The 21759-nt window shown below is 44.6% G+C and overlaps 1 protein-coding gene across 2 annotated transcripts in view; it reads right to left on the minus strand.

Moving 5' to 3' along the window:
• LOC139367909 (myosin phosphatase Rho-interacting protein-like) overlaps positions 1-21759 on the minus strand; it is a 79800-nt gene that overhangs the window by 19031 nt on the left and 39010 nt on the right. For both annotated transcript variants that reach the window (XM_071106289.1, XM_071106288.1), the window contains exons 7-13: positions 19057-19183; positions 8511-8609; positions 6146-6202; positions 3748-3816; positions 2195-2284; positions 1380-2057; positions 1147-1284 (exon numbers count right to left, since the gene is read on the minus strand). In XM_071106289.1, coding sequence (XP_070962390.1) covers positions 1147-1284; positions 1380-2057; positions 2195-2284; positions 3748-3816; positions 6146-6202; positions 8511-8609; positions 19057-19183 — 1258 coding nt within the window. The remainder of the gene's footprint in view (positions 1-1146; positions 1285-1379; positions 2058-2194; positions 2285-3747; positions 3817-6145; positions 6203-8510; positions 8610-19056; positions 19184-21759) is intronic.

Below are 21759 nucleotides of genomic sequence, written 5' to 3' on the forward strand. Positions count from 1 at the left end.
CATTGCGTAATAGCAATAACAATGCAGGCCAGAACTAAAATCAAACAGTGTAATGAACGTGAAAATTGTTTCTTAAAACCCAAAATAAGTAAAAACAACACGAACAGGAAATTAATTATTTCTCCTGAAATTACCTTTTTTTTGTTGGCTTTAGCAAAAAAATGCAAAGGACAGCATAAACTAACCAGATTCTCTCCCTACCTAAACATCAAAGACGTCCCCTTTTGAACTGAATCAAATGTGTTACACAAGCTATCCAAGAAACTCAACTATCTTTGATAAAACTCAGATTTACACAATAAGTGGTGAAGAATTCAAAAAAGCATACATTTATAACCCTCCATACGGACACACTCTGACCCGCTCTCTAACACACACGCACACACGCACGCACGCACACACGCACACACACACACACACACACACACACACACACACACACACACACACACACACACACACACACACACACACACACACACACACACACACACACACACAAAAATGCAACAGAAAACTATTATCTGTATAAAGGTCTGGTCACATCAGTAAAAAGACGAAGGGATGGTCGGGAGTAGTAACAACAGAAAACATCTGAAATCCATTCAAATAAAAATCACCAGGAGACAAGCCAGACCATGTCATTTTATACAGTTCTGAGCCAAACGTCATTATTTCAACTACTATGGCCGTACTGTTGAAGTCAAGTGTGCATTTATGCCATTTACAGCATCACAGGAACACCGAAAAGGAAACCTATCCATCTAAAATGTTAATCGTTAATTGAATGCATCACGTTCGATACACATGCATGAGTTTGCGACATCTGTCATCACCTAAAAAAAATTCAAAAACGAAACATCAGCAAGAAGCTGTAAAAGGTGTCATATAAACAAGATGTTTCTCCTCACATGCAACGAACGGACTCATGCAAAGGAACATTCTGGAGACGTTTTGGAGCCCCGATGTCAGTCAGTTTGATGTTTTCTCACAGTTAAAACACAACATGCAAAAAGGAGGTTATGAAATGAAAAGAGAACACCACCGCTCAATCTGTACGGTTTACTTCATGAAATCTTAACTCAACAGGACTGCCTATAGAGAATAGAACAGCTCTGAGGAGAAGAAAAGCTCTGTGGTGCTTACCTGGGAGACGTATCCAGAACGGACGTGCTGCTCTCTCTCCAGAGCCGTCCTCAGCTGGACCTCCAGATTCTGTTTGTGCTGGTTGGAGTGCAGCAGCTGCTGGTGACAGCTCCCCAACTGCAGCTTCAGCTCTTCTACCTGGGAGAGGCAAGGTACAATGGACAAGGTGAACACTGACCTATCAGCAACCTCTGACCTTTGACGTTGATCTCGGTTCCCATAAAAACACCCACCCCTTTCTTGTAGCTCTCCAGCAGTTTCTCCAGCTTGGCCGTCTCCCTGGTCTGCAGTGTCGAGGGCAGAGTTACCCTCCTCTCAGCCCTGATGGGTGTCTGCTCCACCTGCTGCCAGCGTTGCTCGATCTCCACCTCCACCTTCTGTTGCCTCTCCAGGGAGGGGGGACCCACGCACTCACCCCCAGGGCTGCCTTCACTCCCTCCCCCCTTCTCAAAGTCCATCCTCCCGCCCTCGCAGCCTGCTGGTTGGTCCTTGGAGGAGCCAGTGACAGATTCATACCTCCTCCGTCGTTCTTCCCTCCTCCGGTTCCGATCGGGGTCTCCTATATCAGTCTGCAGGGGCTCAGCCTTCTGGGCCCGCTGCTGGGCCAAAGCCTGGGCAATGGGTCGGAACTCGCCCCAGTCGAAGGTCTTTGAGCGGCCTTGTTGTCGGCGCTCGCGTGCCCGGCTCTTCTTAGGGCCTGGACCTGGCTCACGCTCCACGGACGAGGTCTCGGAGGAAGGGGAGTCCTGGGTCACGTCTGGCTGAACCAGCCCCTCCAGTGGGGAGAAGGAGCTGTGGTTGCTAGCCACGTCTGGAGCGGTGGAGGGTCTGACATTCTTCATGACAGCCTGGATCCAGTTCCTCCGTATGCCTGCTGTCATGGCCGACAGGGTGTGCAAGCCCTCCCGGGTCTGAGGAGGACAGTTAGGACGTTAGATTCACACTGTACAATAAATAAAAAGTGACAAAAATGGTTAGATAAATGCAAATCAAATCATTATTACGACATTAAATATTCTGAGATTGTATGTGAGTGAACGGGGCTTACATGTATCTGGAAGCCGTAGTTGCGTTGAGCCTGGTATTCAGTGACGTTATAACACGTAGACAGGTCTATCTCCCCGTCCAGATCTGAAGCCTGAAATACAGCATTTATTACAGATGGTGAAGTCAGGAACAGAATAGTCTATTATCAGCATACAAGCAGCCAGTTTTCAGGGACAATTCTTTTGAAACAGGCTACTGTGTACTTACGGCAAACAAAAATATAAAACGCAACATGCAACAATTTCAAAGAGTTTTACATTTCATATAAGGAAATCAGTTAAATGAATTCATTAGGCCCTAATCTATGTATTTCACATGACTGGGGAATACAGATATGCATGTTGGTCAAAGATGACTTTAAAAAAAAAGTAAGGGTGTGGATCAGAAAACAAGTCAGTATCTGGTGTGACCATCTGCCTCATGCAGCGTGACACATCTCCTTCACATAGAGTTGATCAGGCTGTTGATTGTGGCCTGTGGAATGTTGTCCCACTCCTCTTCAAAGGCTGTGGAAAGTTGCTGGATATTGGCGGGAACTGGAACACGCTGTCAAACACGTCAATCCAGAGCATCCCAAACATGCTCAACGGGTGACATGTCTGTTGAGTATGCAGACAGTGGAAGAACTGGGACATTTTCACCTTCCAGGAATTGTGTACAGATCCTTGGGACATGGGGCTGTGCATTATCATGCTAAAACAAGAGGTGATGGAGACAGATGAATGGCAAGACAATGGTCCTCAGGATCTCTTCACGGTATCTCTCTGCATACAAATTGTCATCGACAAAATGCAATTATTCTAGTTGTCCGTAGCTTAAGCCTGCCCATACCATACCCCCCCAATGGGGCACTCTGTTCACAACGTTGACATCAGCAAACCGCTCACCCACACGATGTCATATACGCTTTCTGCCATCTGCCTGGTACAGTTGAAAACGGGATTCGTCTATGAAGCTTCCCTGAGACGGTTTCAGACAGTTTGTGCAGAAATTATTCAGTTTGTGCAAATCCACAGTTTCATCAGCTGCCCGGGTGGCTGGTCTCAGACCATCCCACAAGGTGAAGAAGCCAGATGTGGAGGTCCTGGCCTGGCGTGTTTGAGGCCGGTTGGACGTACTTCCAAATTCTCTAAAACAATTCGAGGCCAGCTTTTATTGTCCCCAGCAGAAGGTGCACCTGTGTAATGATCATGCTGTTGAATCAACTTCTTGATATGCCACACCGGTCAGGGGAATGGATTATCTTGGCAAAGTAGAAATACTCACTAACAAGGATGTGCACAAACTTGTTTACAACATTTGAGAGAAACAAGCTTTTTGTGCACATGGAACATTTCTGGGATCTTTTATTTCAGCTCATGAAACATGGGACAACACTTTACATGTTGCATTTATATTTTTGTTTAGTATACAACGTTATCAATAGGAAACCAATACTGTATTGACAAACATTTATTCCATTTATTTTAAAGATACTACAGCCCTTGCTATAGTCGGTCACAGTTAAACTAGCACGATTGACGAGTCTGGATGGATTTAGAGAGAAAAAGTCACCTCTTCAGCAATGGAGTCCTTATAGTATTGGAGGCTGTGGTCTGTCAGTACGAACCAAAACTTTGTCCACTGTAGAGGGGAGAGAGAGAGAGAACAACAGAGTTCACTGGGAATACATCAACTGTTCTGTTAGTCCAGTAGACTGAGAATAATCAAATCACATTTTATTTTTTAAAGCCCTATTTACATCAGCCAATGTCAGAAAGTGCTGTACAGAAACCCAGCCAAAACCCCCAAAATGCAATGCATATACAGAAGAATAAAACATATATTTAGCGCCAGTGAGAGTTATCACAATGACATTAGGAGCTCGGTTTCTGTGTGCAATATATACATTTTAGTAATTCAACGGAGTGATATACAGTAGTGAGTGCATACGTTTTCATATTTTTTTTCATACTGGTCCCCAGTGGGAAGCGAACCCACAACCCTGCCGTTACAACCCCGCCATGCTCTACCAACTGAGCTACACTACACACAGCACAGACAAATACCCGAACAAACCCATAGAAGAGGATACTGAAGTGATGTTGGTAGCCCTCTGAACAGTAAGGATTTCTATGAGAGCTGTGTGTTAACTTGGACTGTGCAATATTTTAAATCGAAAGCTTTTATGGGGTCGCATACGCAGAATCGCAGATTTTAAATCGCAGGTTAATGCTAATGTCTCCAGCTCCAACAATGCAGTAAACTGTGGAAATATATAGTGTTGGAGCGTCGGTCTATCCATTAAACGTAGCTGTATCCATTAAACGTAGCTGTATCCATTAAACGTAGCTGTATCCATTAAACGTAGCTGTACCCATTAAACGTAGCTGTAACCATTAAACGTAGCTGTATCCATTAAACGTATCTGTATCCATTAAACGTATCTGTATCCATTAAACGTAGCTGTATCCATTAAACGTAGCTGTATCCATTAAACGTAGCTGTATCCATTAAACGTAGCTGTATCCATTAAACATAGCTGTATCCATTAAACATAGCTGTATCCATTAAACGTAGCTGTATCACTTAAACGTAGCTGTATCCATTAAACGTAGCTGTAACCATTAAACGTAGCTGTATCCATTAAACGTAGCTGTATCCATTAAACGTAGCTGTATCCATTAAACGTAGCTGTATCCATTAAACGTAGCTGTATCCATTAAACGTAGCTGTATCCATTAAACGTAGCTGTATCCATTAAACGTAGCTGTATCCATTAAACGTAGCTGTATCCATTAAACGTAGCTGTATCCATTAAACGTAGCTGTAACCATTAAACGTAGCTGTATCCATTAAACGTAGCTGTATCCATTAAACGTAGCTGTAACCATTAAACGTAGCTGTAACCATTAAACGTAGCTGTAACCATTAAACGTAGCTGTAACCATTAAACGTAGCTGTAACCATTAAACGTAGCTGTATCCATTAAACGTAGCTGTATCCATTAAACGTAGCTGTATCCATTAAACGTAGCTGTATCCATTAAACGTAGCTGTATCCATTAAACGTAGCTGTATCCATTAAACGTAGCTGTAACCATTAAACGTAGCTGTATCCATTAAACGTAGCTGCAACCATTAAACGTAGCTGCATCCATTAAACGTAGCTGTAACCATTAAACGTAGCTGTATCCATTAAACGTAGCTGTATCCATTAAACGTAGCTGTATCCATTAAACGTAGCTGTAACCATTAAACGTAGCTGTAACCATTAAACATAGCTGTAACCATTAAACGTAGCTGTAACCATTAAACGTAGCTGTAACCATTAAACGTAGCTGTATCCATTAAACGTAGCTGTAACCATTAAACGTAGCTGTATCCATTAAACGTAGCTGTATCCATTAAACGTAGCTGTAAAATAACATTGATCTGCTGTATAAAGAGAAGCACCACACAACCCTTTCAACGGTCACCCATTGAAGCTGTGCCATCGAAGGGGCGGCAGGGTAGCCTAGTGGTTAGAGCGTTGGACTAGAAACCGGAAGGTTGCAAGTTCAAACCCCCGAGCTGACAAGGTCTGTCGTTCTGCCCCTGAACAGGCAGTTAACCCACTGTTCTTAGGCCGTCATTGAAAATAAGAATTTGTTCTTAACTGACTTGCCTAGTTAAATAAAGGTCAAATAAAAAAATAAAAAAACGGACTGACACTCGGCTCGAAAGGCCATAGAATACTAGAACATTCTAGAAGGCATGAACGTTCATGCCTTCTAGAATGGTGAACGTTCAGATTACTGTTTCAACTGCTACTGATTCCCCGCTTTGATGATCTGACCCCAAAAAATGTAAACACGATTTTCAAAATCTCATGGCATCAAATAAGGTTAATTTTTCAAGTGTTACGATTTCTAAGGAACATATTAAAAAAACACAACATGAGTTGTTTTGGGGATGTATGGTTTGTTGTTTACTTGTCCATGCTCATCCAGCTTCACCATCCAACCTTTCTTGAAGTTCAGCAAGTCGGGCTGGAAAAAGAAACAGAAAGACAGTGTTTACACACCATCCCTTAAAATCGACTCTTTAAAAATGCCAATGAAATCAAGCCATGGCCCAGTTAAAGTCTAGTGACGCCACACAGCAACATCACGCAAGATGAACCAAGAGATGCTGAAACACACAGAAACCAGATGACCAAAGTTACAGCCTTTTAAAAACAACTTCTATCTGGGATCCACGCAGGCCTTCATAACTTTAACATGTCATACGTACAGCTGAAAGAAAAGGTATGAGTTATCATGACTACAGTACATAGCTGACGGAAACATTGTAATTCCAAAACTCTGTATTTTCTGCACTTTGTTAAATAGATGTTGCCGTATTTGGACAATTTTGAGTATTTTGAACATTTGCATGGCTAAAAAAATACACTTCATTAGTTAACTTAATGTCTGAGAAAGAGCGGGGAAACAAAAGAGGTAGAAGTTTCCCCTGAACACAGACCTAGGATCAGATTGTCTTAGCACTAATCACTTGGAGGATACAATAATAACTGACCCTGAACCAGTGGTTAGGGGAAACATGTATCTACTCCACTATGCATCACAGATCCTGCTATACAAGTCTTAGTGCTGAGTAAAACAGTTCATGTCTGCTGTGGTTTCACACAGTGGGAGAACACACACATATAGTGGGACAACACACACACACACAGTGGGATAACACACACACACACACAGTGGGATAACACACACACACACACAGTGGGATAACACACACACACACACACAGTGGGATAACACACACACACACACAGTGGGAGAACACACACACACACACAGTGGGAGAACACACACACACACAGTGGGAGAACACACACACACAGTGGGAGAACACACACACACAGTGGGAGAACACACACACACAGTGGGAGAACACACACACAGTGCAAACGCACACACAAACAGTGCAAAATGGGTGCCAACACACAGAGGCCTGAAAGCCATGGCTGAACACAGGATAACCTGGAGAGGGAGCTGTGCTGCCCCCTGCAGCGTGGATGACTGCATTAGGATGTCCACGACACCAACCAACCATCTCTGAAAAAACATATCCCAGCCACATCACCCATCACAGCCCCCTTGCCTGTACTGTCCCAGCCACATCACCCATCACAGCCCCCTTGCCTGTACTGTCCCAGTCACATCACCCATCACAGCCCCCTTGCCTGTACTGTCCCAGCCACATCACCCATCACAGCCCCCTTGCCTGTACTGTCCCAGTCACATCACCCATCACAGCCCCCTTGCCTGTACTGTCCCAGTCACATCACCCATCACAGCCCCCTTGCCTGTACTGTCCCAGCACATTACCCATCACAGCCCCCTTGCCTGTTCTCTACAGTTTAATCCTCCACCAACTCAGACATGAAAACCCTGGCCACTAGAACAGTCGGAAAGAGCAGGAACCAAAAGATTCAGAGGTGCAGACTAATAGATCATAAACCACAACAATCCCTAGACGACCTATTTTATTAAACTAACAAAAGGCACGGTGACCCAAAATGGGTTCGTTCCTTCATTACGACGGCTGAGCCAGGAGCTGCTGTAGCAGCAGCAGCATGTTCAGTATCATGTGGCTGAAAGGTTTAGTGGTTTCATAGCACACCGTGACTCATCATTATCATAACATTATCATTAGCTAAGGCCTGCTGCACCCTTTGTCAACCCCAAATACTTTACCTCCTTATCTTTTATTATTGCTGCTGGGTTGTCGAGCAGGAACCTGGACAGTGAGCATTTCATTGGACGGTTGAGAGAATGTTTATCCCGTACGTACGCCTAATACAATTTGAATGCTCTTAACACTGGTAACTCAACCTACACTCTCCACCAACCCAACGACCCATTTAAAACCTCCACTCAGCAGGGATAAAGTCGTCCCCTAGCATTGCTGATGACCTCTTAGCCTGCAGCTTTAGGAGAACTATTGTGATGTTATCTGGACCTGGAGAGAAAGCTCCCCTACACACACACACACACACACACACACACACCTTAAGTAAACAATCAGCGCTAACTGATTACAATGTTCTCAGTTGAAAAGTCTACCTGGTGTATTTGAGTATGTCAGAATGACACACCCGAGAGGCGACAAAGAAACACTGAACGACAGAAGAGAGGAAAGTCAATCAATCAATCAAATGTATTGATAAATACATTATTATTATATATTTTTTTTTTTACATCAGCCAATGTCACAAAGTACTGTACAGAAACCCAGTCTAAAACCCCAAACGGCAACCAATGCAGATGTAGAGACTGAAATGGTACTCACAGTCATGATGGACTCGGTGGTCCTACGGTCCAGGGACTTGGCTCGTCTGAGAGGGGGCAGAGTGGAAGGGAAGTCCAGGCCCTGGTCATGTCTCTGCTCCTGAAACACACAGCTTAACATCAACACTCCAGCAGCCATTTGGGTCAAAATTAAAATCGGCATGGCCGATTAATTAGGGCCGATTTCAAGTTTTCATAACAATCGGTAATTGGCATATCTTTAAACGTATCATTATTATCACTACTACACATGGTTGATGATATTAGTAGTTTAACTAGTTTGTCCTGAGTTGCAAATAATCAATGTGGTGCCTGTACATTTTATCAACGAATCACAGCCTACTTCGCCAAACAGGTGATGATTTAAAAAGGGCATTTGCGAAAAAAGTACTGTCGTTGCACCAGTGTACCAAACCATGAACATCAATGGCTTTCTTAAAATCAATACACAAGTATATATTTTTGAACCTGCATATTTAGTTAAAAGAAACTCATGTTAGCAGGCAATATTAACTAGGGAAATTGCGTCACTTCTCTTGCGTTCTGTGCAAGAAGAGTCAGGGTATATGCAGCAGTTTGGGCCGTCTGGCTCGTTGCGAACTGTGTGAAGACCATTTCTTCCTAAAAAAAGACCGTAATTAATTTGCCAGAATGTTAGATAATTATGACATAACATTGAAGGTTGTGCAATGTAACAGCATTATTTAGACGTATGAACGCCACCAGTTAGATAAAATATGGAACGGTTCCGTATTTAACTGAAGGAATAAACGTTTTGTTTTCAAAATGATCGTTTCCGGATTCGACCATTTTAATGACCAAAGGCTCGTATTTCTGTGTGTTATTATATTATAATTAGGTCTATGATTTGATAGAGCAGTCTGACTGAGCGATGGTAGGCACCAGCAGGCTCGTAAAAGCATTAAATCTAACAGCCCTTTCCAACGTTTGCCAGCAGCTCTTTGTAATGCTTGAAGCACAGCGATGTTTATGACTTCAAGCCTATCAACTCCCGAGATCAGGATGAAAATACTATAGTGCCTATAAGAACATTGAATAGTCAATGGTATATGAAATACAAACGGTATAGAGAGAAATAGTCCTATAATTCCTATAATAACTACAACCTAAAACTTCTTACCTGGGAATATTGAAGACTCATGTTAAAAGGAACCACCAGCTTTCACATGTTCTCATGTTCTGAGCAAGGAACTTAAACGATAGCTTTTCTTACATGGCACATATTGCACTTTTACTTTCTTCTCCAACACTTTGTTTTTGCATTATTTAAACATGTGTGATTATTTAGTTGAGACTAAATTGATTTTTATTTAGGTATTATATTAAGTTAAAATAAAAGTGTTCATTCAGAATTGTTGTAATTGTCCTTATTACACATACAGTTGTAGTGGGAAGTTTACATACACTTAGGTTGGAGTCATTAAAACTCGTTTTTCAACCACTCCACAAGTTTCATGTTAACAAACTATAGTTTTGGCAAGTCAGTTAGGACATCTACTTTGTGCATGACACAAGTAATTTTTCCAACAACTGTTTACAGAAAGATTATTTCACTTATACTTCACTGTATCGCAATTCCAGTAGGTCAGAAGTTTACATACACTAAGTTGACTGCGCCTTTAAACAGCTTGGAAAATTCCAGAAAATGATGTCATGGCTTTAGAAGCTTCTGATAGACTAATTGACATAATTTGAGTCAATTGGAGGTGAACCTGTGGATGTATTTCAAGGCCTACCTTCAAACTCAGTGCCTCTTTGCTTGACATCATGGCGAAATCAAAAGAAATCAGCCAAGACCTCAGAATTTGTTTTTTATAGACCTCCACAAGCCTGGTTCATCCTTGGGAGCAATTTTCAAACGCCTGAAGGTACCACGTTCATCTGTACAAGCAATAGTATGCAAGTATAACAAACACCATGGGACCACGCAGCCATCATACCTCTCAGGAAGGAGACATGCTCTGTCTCCTAGAGATGAACGTACTTTGGTGCAAAAAGTGCAAATCAATCCCAGAACAACAGCAAAGGACCTTGTTAAGATGCTGGAGGAAACAGGTACAAAATAATCTATATCCACAGTAAAAGGCTCTCCAGAGGGTAGTGGTGTAGGTGTCCTGGAGGGCAGGACACCTACACCACCCGATGTCACAGGAAGGCCATAAAGATCATCAAGGACAACAACCAACCGAGCCACTGTCTGTTCACCCCGCTATCATCCAGAAGGCAAGGTCAGTGCAGGTGCATCAAAGCTGGGACCGAGAGACTGAAAAACAGCTTCTATCTCAAGGCCATCAGACTGTTAAACAGCCACCACTAACATTGAGTGGCTGCTGCCAACATACTGACTCAACTCCAGCCACTTTAATATTGGAAAAATGGATGTAAAAAATATATCACTAGCCACTTTAAACAATGTCACTTAATATAACGTTTACATACCCTACATTACTCATCTCATATGTATATACTGTACTCTATACCATCTACTGCATCTTGCCATCTTTATGTAATACATGTATCACTAGCCACTTTAAACAATGCCACTTTTATATGTTTACATACCCTACATTACTCATCTCATATGTATATACTGTACTCTATACCATCTACTGCATCTTGCCATCTTTATGTAATACATGTATCACTAGCCACTTTAAACAATGCCACTTTTATATGTTTACATACCCTACATTACTCATCTCATATGTATATACTGTACTCTATACCATCTACTGCCTATGCCGCTCTGTACCATCACTCATTCATATATCTTTATATACATATTCTTCATCCCTTTAAACTTGTGTGTATAAGGTAGTAGTTGTGGAAATGTTAGGTAAGATTACTCGTTGGTTATTACTGCATTGTCGGAACTAGAAGCACAAGCATTTCGCTACACTTGCATTAACATCTGCTAACCATGTGTATGTGAGAAATAACATTGGATTTGAAACGAGTCCTACATCGACATAACCTGATAGGCCGCTCAGCAAGGAAGGAGCCACACTGCTCCAAAACCGCCATTAAAAAGCCAGACTACGGTTTGCAACTGCACATGGGGACAAAGATCGTACTTTTTGGACAAATGTCCTCTGGCCTGATGAGACAAAAATAGAACTCTTTGGCCATAATGACCATCGTTATGTTTGGTTGAAAAAGGGGGAGCACGGGGGTGGCAGCATCATGTTGTGGGGGTGATTGCTGCAGGAGGGGCTGGTGCACTTCACAAAATAGATGGCATCATGAAGATGGAAAATTATGTGGATATATTGTAGCAATATCTCAAGACATCAGTCAGGAAGTGAAAGCTTGGTCACAAATGGGTCTTCCAAATGGACAATGACCCCAAGCATACTTCCAAAGTTGTGGCAAAATGGCTTAAGGACAACAAAGTCAAGGTATTGGAGTGGCCACCACAAAGCCCTGACCTCAATCTCAAAGAAAATATGTGGGCAGACCTGAAAAAGAGTGTGCGAGCAAGGAGGCCTACAAACCTGACTCAGTTACACCAGCTCTGTCAGGAGGAATTCACCCAACTTATTGTGGGAAGCTTGTGGAAGGCTACCTGAAACATTTGACCCAAATAAAAAAATGTAAAGGCAATGCTACCAAATACTAATTGAGTGTATGTAAACTTCTGACCCACTAGGAATGTGAAGAAATAAATAAAAGCTGAAATAAATCATTCTGACATTTCACATTCTTAAAATAAAGCGGTGATCCTAACTGGTCTAAGACAGGGAATTTTTTACTAGGATTAAATGTCTGAGTTTAAAAACTGAGTTTAAATGTATTTGGCTAAGGCGAATGTAAACTTCGACTTCAACTGTATGTATGTTTGTGTGTGTGTGTATGTATGTATATAAAATAAATACATTTAAAAATAAATAAATAAAACATTTTAAAAAATTAAACATTTGTCCGATTAATCGGTATCGGCGTTGAAAAATCATAATCCGTCACTTTTTTATTTCATTTTTTTATTTCACCTTTATTTATTTAACCAGGTAGGCTAGTTGAGAACACCTTTATTTAACCAGGTAGGCTAGTTGAGAACACCTTTATTTAACCAGGTAGGCTAGTTGAGAACACCTTTATTTAACCAGGTAGGCTAGTTGAGAACACCTTTGTTTAACCAGGTAGGCTAGTTGAGAACAAGTTCTCCTTTGCAACAGCGACCTGGCCAAGATAAAGCAAAGCAGTGTGAACAGACAACAACACAGAGTTACACATGGAGTAAACAAACAAGCCAATAACACAATGGCACAGTAGAGAAAGGAAAGTCTATATACATTGTGTGCAAAAGGCATGAGGAGGTAGGCAATAAATAGGCCATAGGAGCAAATAATTACAATTTAACAGTTTAACACTGGAGTGATAAATGAGCAGATGATTATGTGCAAGTAGAGATACTTGTGTGCAAAAGAACAGGAAAGTAAATAAAATAAAAACAGTATTGGGATGAGGTAGGTAGATTGGGTGGGCTTTTTACAGATGGACTATGTACAGCTGCAGTGATCGGTTAGCTGCTCAGATAGTTGATGTTTAAAGTTGGTGAGGGAAATAAGTCTCCAACTTCAGCGATTTTTGCAATTCGTTCCAGTCACTGGCAGCAGAGAACTGGAAGGAAAGGCGGCCAAATGAGGTGTTGGCTTTGGGGGTGACCAGTGAGATATACCTGCTGGAACGTGTGCTACGGGTGTGTGTTGCCATCATGACCAGTGAACTGAGATAAGGCGGAGCTTTACCTAGCATAGATTTATAGATGACCTGGAGCCAGTGGGTCTGGCGACGAATAGGTAGCGAGGGCCAGCCGACTAGAGCATACAGGTCGCAGTGGTGGGTGGTATAAGGTGATTTGGTAACAAAACGGATGGCACTGTGATAGACTGCATCCAGTTTGCTGAGTAGAGTGTTGGAAGCTATTTTGTAGATGACATCGCCGAAGTCGAGGATCGGTATGATAGTCAGTTTTACTAGGGTAAGTTTGGCGACATGAGTGAAGGAGGCTTTGTTGTGAAATAGTAAGCCGATTCTAGATTTGATTTTGGATTGGAGACGTTTAATATGAGTGTGGAAGGAGAGTTTACAGTCTAGCCAGACACCTAGGTATTTACAGTTGTCCACATATTCTAGGTCGGAACTGTCCAGGGTGGTGATGCTAGTCGGGCGGGCGGGGGCGGGCAGCGAACGGTTGAAAAGCATGCATTTGGTTTTACTAGTGTTTAAGAGCAGTTGGAGGCCACGGAATAAGTGTTGTATGGCATTGAAGCTCGTTTGGAGGTTAGATAACACAGTGTCCAAGGAAGGGCCAGAAGTATACAGAATGGTGTCGTCTGCGTAGAGGTGGATCAGGGAATTGCCCGCAGCAAGAGTGACATCATTGATATATACAGAGAAAAGAGTCGGCCCGAGAATTGAACCCACCTTGCAGTACCCCCATAGAGACCGCCAGAGGTCCGGACAACATGCTCTCCGATTTGACACACTGAACTCTGTCTGCAAAGTAGTTGGTGAACCAGGCCAGGCAGTCGTCAGAAAAACCAAGGTTATTGAGTCTGCCGATAAGAATACGGTGATTGACAGAGTCGAAAGCCTTGGCCAGGTCAATGAAGACGGCTGCACAGTACTGTCTTTTATCGATGGCGGTTATGATATCGTTTAGTACATTGAGCGTGGCTGAGGTGCACCCGTGACCGGCTCGGAAGCCGGATTGCACAGCGGAGAAGGTACGGTGGGATTTGAAATGCTCAGTGATCGGTTTATAAACTTTGTATCCGAAGACTTTAGATGGGCAGGGCAGGATGGATAGAGGTCTGTAACAGTTTGGGTCTAGGGTGTCACCCCCTTTGAAGAGGGGGATGACTGCGGCAGCTTTCCAATCTTTAGGGATCTCGGACGATACAAAAGAGGTTCAACAAGCTGGTAATAGGGGTTGCAACAATGGCAGGGGGATTGTTTTAGAAAGAGAGGGTCCAGATTGTCTAGCCCAGCTGATTTGTACTGGTCCAGGTTTTGCAGCTCTTTCAGAACATCTGCTGTCTGGATATGGGTGAAGGAGAAGCTGGGGAGGCTTGGGCGAGTAGCTGCGGGGGGGGGGGCGGAGCTGTTGGCCGGGGTTGGAGTAGCCAGGAGGAAGGCATGGCCAGCCGTTGAGAAATGCTTATTGAAATTTTCGATTATCATGGATTTATCAGTGGTGACCGTGTTACCTAGCCTCAGTGCAGTGGGCAGCTGGGAGGAGGTGCTCTTGTTCTCCATGGACTTTACAGTGTCCCAAAACTTTTGGGAGTTAGAGCTACAGGACGCGAATTTCTGCTTGAAAAAGCTAGCCTTTGCTTTCCTGACTGACTGCGTGTATTGGTTCCTGACTTCCCTGAACAGTTGTATATCGTGGGGACTATTCGATGCTATGGCAGTCCGCCACAGGATGTTTTTGTGCTGGTCAAGGGCAGTCAGGTCTGGAGTGAACCAAGGGCTATATCTGTTCTTAGTTCTGCATTTTTTTTGAACGGGGCATGCTTATCTAAGATGGTGAGGAAATTACTTTTAAAGAATGACCAGGCATCCTCGACTGACGGGATGAGGTCAATATCCTTCCAGGATACCCGGGCCAGGTCGATTAGAAAGGCCTGCTTGCAGAAATGTTTTAGGGAGCGTTTGACAGTGATGAGGGGTGGTCGTTTGACCGTGGAACCATAGCGGATACAGGCAATGAGGCAGTGATCCTGATTGAAAACAGCGGAGGTGTATTTGGAGGGCAAGTTGGTCAGGATAATGTCTATGAGGGTGCCCATGTTAACAGATTTGGGGTTGTACCTGGTGGGTTCCTTGATGATTTGTGTGAGATTGAGGGCATCTAGCTTAGATTGTAGGACTGCCGGGGTGTCCCATATCCCAGTTTAGGTCACCTAACAGAACGATCTCTGAAGCTAGATGGGGGGCGATCAATTCACAAATGGTGTCCAGGTCACAGCTGGGAGCGGAGGGGGGTCGGTAGCAGGCGGCAACAGTGAGAGACTTATTTCTGGAGAGGTATTTTTTTTTAAATTAGAAGTTCAAACTGTTTGGGTATAGACCTGGAAAGTATGCCAGAACTTTGCAGGCTCTCTCTGCAGTAGATTGCAACTCCTCCCCCTTTGGCAGTTCTTTCTTGACGGAAAATGTTATAGCTGGGTATGGAAATCTCAGAATTGTTGGTGGCCTTCCTAAGCCAGGATTCAGACACGGCAAGGACATCAGGGTTGGCAGAGTGTGCTAAAGCAGTGAGTAAAACAAACAGGGAGGAGGCTTCTGATGTTGACATGCATGAAACCAAGGTTTTTTCGATCACAGAAGTCAACAAATGAGGGTGCCTGGGGACACGCGGGCCTGGGTTTACCCCCACATCACCAGAGGAACAGAGGAGGAGTAGGATGAGGGTACGGCTAAAGGCTATCAAAACTGGTCGCCTAGAGCGTTGGGGACAAAGAATAAAAGGAGCAGATTTCTGGGCATGGTAGAATATTTTCAGGGCATAATGTGCAGACAGGGGTATGGTGGGGTGCGGGTACAGCGGAGGTAAGCCCAGGCACTGGGTGATGATAAGAGAGGTTGTATCTCTGGATAAGCTGGTTATAATGGGTGAGGTCACCGCATGTGTGGGATGTGGGACAAAGGAGGTATCATGAGCCTAATTCTGTTGCTCGTCCTTCTCCCTGGAGAGTGCACTCGTACAGAACACCTACCTACCTCATGGATTTCAGAGGATCCAAACATTATACAATAGCCTTAATGTATGTTATTTGTGTTGTTATGAACAGAACATCGACTTCTCCAATGTGAGTAGTTTAACATATGATAAAACGAGATACGATCTCTGCACAGCTGTCATAAGAAGAACAAGTCATTTTTCTAATCAGAATCACACATCTTCTAACCTGAACCCAACAGCCTTTCACCAAACCCGAGAGAACGGAAACAAAGACACTGACACAGAAGAAAACAAGCCTCATTCAGGAGCAGTGTGTGTGTCTAAGAAAGAACGAGAGAGAGAGAAGGTAATGGGAGTGTGTATGTGCAGGTGGCATGATGTTTACTATAAGCACCCTTTATTTGTGCCAGTCTGAAAATGCCATACATGCTTGACAATACAGACAGGACAAACTTGGTGTACAGGTTTTAAAAGTGGCTCTAAACAGTCTCACTTCTGAGGACATTTTTCTCATTCTTTTTGGGGGGGAAACAATTGCTCTCTTTCTGTTGTTATTCCTATTACAGAGCTTGGTTTGCCCCGGCCGGACCGGACCAGAGCAGGCCAGACCAGAGCAGAGCAGGCCAGAGCAGAGCAGGCCAGAGCAGAGCAGGCCAGACCAGAGTCAGGGGTGGAAAGGGAAGTAAGTGTCAGGGGAATCGAGACACATAATGGAAACTGGAAATGAACAAAGCACAAGCTCCTGATTTCAAGACAAAGAGGATGGAATATGTTCAGGGATTCCTCCAATGGCATTGAGGAGAACACCACATCAGTCACTGGCTTCGTCAATAAGTGTATCGATGACGTCGTCCCAACATAGACCGTACGTACATACCCCAAACAGAAGCCATGGATTACAGGCAACATTCGCACTGAGCTAAAGGGTAGAGCTGACGCTTTCAAGAAGCGGGAGCTTATAAGAAGCTTATAAGAAATCTCGCTATGCGCTCCGATGAACCAGCAAACAGGCAAAGCGTCAATTCAGGACTAAGATCGAATCGTACAACACCGACGTGTGGCTGGCTATTACAGACTACACAGGGAAGCACAGCCGAGAGCTGCCCACTAACACAACCCTACCAGACGAGCTAAATTACTTCAATGCTAGCTTCGAGGCAAGTAACACTGAAACATGCATGAGAGCATCAGCTGTTCCGGACGACTGCGTGATCACACTCTCTGCAGAGTTTGCAGATGACAACAGTGGTAGGCCTGATCACCGACAATGATGAGACAGCCTATAGGGAGGTCAGAGACCTGACAGTGTGGTGCAAGGACAACAACTTCTCCCTCAACATGATCAAGACAAAGGAGATGATTGTGGACTACAGTAAAAGGAGGACCGAGCACACCCCCATTCTCATCGACAGGGCTGTACACCTGGTGACCTGGTCAGCGTGCACTTCGCCCGGCTGTAGTGGAGCAGGTTGAGAGCTTCAAGTTCCTTGGCGTCCACATCACCAACAAACTAACATGGTCCAAGCACACCAAGACAGTCCTGAAGAGGGCACAACAAAACCTATTCCCCCTCAAGAGACTGAAAAGATTTGGCAGAGGTCCTCAGATCCTCAAAAGGTTTTACAGCTGCACCAACGAGAGCATCCTGACGGGTTGCATCCCAGCCTGGCATGGCAACTGCTCGGCCTTAGACCGCAAGGCACTACAGAGTTTAGTGTGAATGGCCCAGTACATCACAGGGGCCAAGCCTCCTGCCACCCAGAACCTCTATGCCAGGTGGTGTCGGAGGAAGGCCCTGAAATAGGTCAAAGACTTCAACCACCTTAGTCATAGACTGTTCTCTCTACTACCGCACGGCAAGTGGTAGCGGAGCGCCAAGTCTAGGTCCAAGAGGCTTCTATAAACAGCTTCTCCCCCCAAGTCATAAGACTCATGAACAGCTAATCAAATGGCTACCCAGACTATTTGCATTCCCCCCCCCACTGCTGCTACTCTCTGCTATTATCTATACATAGCCACTTTAATAACTCTACCTACATGTACATAATTACCTCAATTTCCTCAACATACCGGTTCCCCCCGCACATTGACACATTGACTCTGTACCGGTACTCCCTGTACATAGCCTCCACATTAACTCTGTACCGGTACCCCCTGTATATAGCCTCCACATTGACTCTGTACCGGTACCCCCTGTATATAGCCTCCACATTGACTCTGTACCGGTACCCCCTGTATATAGCCTCCACATTGACTCTGTACCGGTACCCCCTGTATATAGCCTCCACATTGACTCTGTACCGGTACCCCCTGTATATAGTCTCCACATTGACTCTGTACCGGTACCCCCTGTATATAGTCTCCACATTGACTCTGTACCGGTACCCCCTGTATATAGCCCCACTATTGTTATTTACTGCAGCTCTTTAATTAATGTGTTATTCTTCTCTTACTTCTTTAGGGATTTTCTTAACTGCATTGTTGGTTAAGGGCTTGTAAGTAAGTATTTCACTCTAAGGTCAACCTGTTGTATTCGGCGCATGTAACAAATACAATTTGACTTAAAGGGAGTGACAATGTGTGTGTGTGTGTGTGTGTGTGAGTGAGTGAGTGAGTGAGATAGAGAATCTGCTTTCTGTGCAACAGCTAACTTAATCTAGCTGAGCTATTTCATGTGATGTTGCTTGTAAAACACTGGGCTTTTAAACAAGTAGACAATGTCTGGGCAGAGGCTTTTTTCCCATAGTTAATAACCTCTCTTTGATCGACCTCAACTGAATGACGTTAAAGATCATAGTATCTGTCCCACACACACACGGTCCTGAAGTTGTACCTCTGTGTGGAAGCGTCTGCGTTCGCTGCGGCCCTGCCTGGCTCCTGTCCTCCCAGCCTCCTCCACCTCCATCCTCTCTGGATTCTCCAGCTCCAACGCCTCCAGCTTCTCTATCACCCCAGATCGGCTGGAACACACAGGGAACCAGAGTAGAGGTCAGAGGTGAAGGGTAGAGGTCAGAGGTGAAGGGTAGAGGTCAGAGGCGAAGGGTAGAGGTCAGAGGTGAAGGGTAGAGGTCAGAGGTGAAGGGTCAGATGCCTTTATTTGAACTTTCATTACATCTTCATTCTTCCTGTGGATTAAAGAAATGGATGGATACAGCGAAAGAGAATTCCTTCTCAGTGGAGAGAATAAAACAACTTTATTGGATAGTGCAGCTTTGTGTGTGTGTGTGTGTGTAGGGGGGGGGGGGGGGGGGGGGGGGTTGTTCACCAAGTAAACATTACATAATCCACATGCATATAAATGAATATTACAATACACTGCTACATGAAGACATTGCGAAGGACAGGCTCCTACTCCTGTGACCGTGTTCAAACTTCCACAAACACACACAGATACACCGACAGCCTTCCTCCACAGACAGATACACCACACCGACAGCCTTCCTCCACACACAGATACACCACACCGACAGCCTTCCTCCACACACAGATACACCGACAGCCTTCCTCCACACACAGATACACCGACAGCCTTCCTCCACACACAGATTTATTTTGACGCTCTCTTTTGATAAGGAGAATAATTAATTTACGGGGAGCAAGTGTCGCTTTACGGGGAGCGAGAGGCCGGTACTGGGCCGTTCGCAATTACCTCTGTAGTGCCTTGAGGCCGGAGGGCGAGCAGTTGCCGTACCAGGCAGTGATAAACAGTCAGGATACTCTCGATGTTGCAGCTGTAGAACCTTTTGAGGATCTGAGGACCCATTCCAAATCTTTTCAGTCTCTTGAGGAGGAATAGGTTTTGAGGTGCCCTCTTCACGACTGTCTTGGTGTGCTTGGACCATGTTAGTTTGTTGGTGATGTGGACACCAAGGAACTTGAAGCTCTCAACCTGCTGCACTACAGCCCCGTTGATGAGAATGGGATGCGCTCGGTCCTCCTTTTCCTGTAGTCCACAATGATCTCCTTTGTAGCACCCCGGGAGGCGCAGTGGTCTAAGGCACTGCATCGCAGTGCTAGCTGTGCCACCAGAGATTCTGGGTTTGAGCCCAGGCTCTGTCGACAGGGAGGCCTATGGGGCGGTGCACAATTGGCCCAGTATCTTCCGGGTTAGGGAGGGTTTGGCCGGCAGGCATATCCTTGTCTCATCGCGCACTAGCGATTCCTGTGGGGGGCCGGGCGCAGTGCACGCTGACCAGGTCGCCAGGTGTACAGTGTTTTCTCCTACACATTGGTGCGGCTGGCTTCCAGGTTAAATGTGCATTGTGTCAAGAGGCAGTGCGGCTTTGTTGGGTTGTGTTTCGGAGGACGCATGGCTCTCCAAAATCCGTATGGGAGTTGTAGCGATGAGACAAGACTGTAACTACTACCAATTGAATACCATGAAATTGGGGAGAGAAAAAAGGGGGTTAAAAAAAAGATCTCCTTTGTCTTGATCACGTTGAGGGAGAGGTTGTTGTCCTGGCACCACACGGTCAGGTCTCTGACCTCTTCCCTATAGGCTGTCTCATCGTTGTCGGTGATCAGGCATACCACTGTTGTGTCATCAGCAAACTTAATGATGGTGTTGGAGTCATGCCTGGCAATGCAGTCATGAGTGAACAGGGAGTACAGGAGGGGACTGAGCACGCACCCCTGAGGGGCCCCTGTGTTGAGGATCAGCTTGGCGGAACTTATAAGCTTCCAGTTTAGAGTCCCACTCCTTGAAAGGGGCATCTCTACCGTTTAGCTCAGTGCGAATGTTGCCTGTAATCCATGGCTTCTGGTTGGTGTATGTACGTACAGTCACTGTGGGGACAATGTCATTGATGCACTTATTGATAAAGCCAGCGACTGATGGTGTACTCCTCAATGCCATCGGAAGAATCCCGGAATATATTCCAGTCTGTGTTAGCAAAACAGTCCTGAAGTTTAGCATCTGCTTCATCTGACCACTTTTTTTATAGCCCGAGTCACTGGTGCTTCTGCTTTTTTTATTTTTTTGCTTGTAAGCAGGAATCAGGAGGATAGAGTTATGGTCAGATTTGACAAATGGAGGGCGAGGGAGAGTTTTGTACGCGTCTCTGTGTGTGTAGTAAAGGTGTGTCTAGAATATTTTTCCTCTCTGGTTGCACATTTAACATGCTGATAGAAATTAAGTTTCCCTGCATTAAAGTCCCCGGCCACTAGGAGCACCGCCTCTGGATGAGTGTTTTCCTGTTTTCTTATGGTGGAAAACAGCTCACTGAGTGCGGTTTTAGTGCCAGCCTTGGTCTGTGAACAGCTACGAAACATACAGATAAATTATCTACCGGTAGGTAGATAGTGTGGTCTACAGCTTATCATGAGATACTCTACCTCAGGCGAGCAAAACCCTGAGACTTCCTTAGATATCGTGCACCAGCTATTGCTTACAAATATGCATAGGCCCCCGCCCCGTGTCTTACCAGAGGCTGCTGTTCTGTCCTGCCGATAGAGTGTATAACCCGCCAGCTGTATGTTCTTAATGACGTCGTTCAGCCACGACTCGGTGAAACATAAGATATTACAGTTTTTAAAT

Source organism: Oncorhynchus clarkii, chromosome 16 (assembly GCF_045791955.1).
Source record: "Oncorhynchus clarkii lewisi isolate Uvic-CL-2024 chromosome 16, UVic_Ocla_1.0, whole genome shotgun sequence".
NCBI classification, from domain to species: Eukaryota; Metazoa; Chordata; class Actinopteri; order Salmoniformes; family Salmonidae; genus Oncorhynchus; species Oncorhynchus clarkii.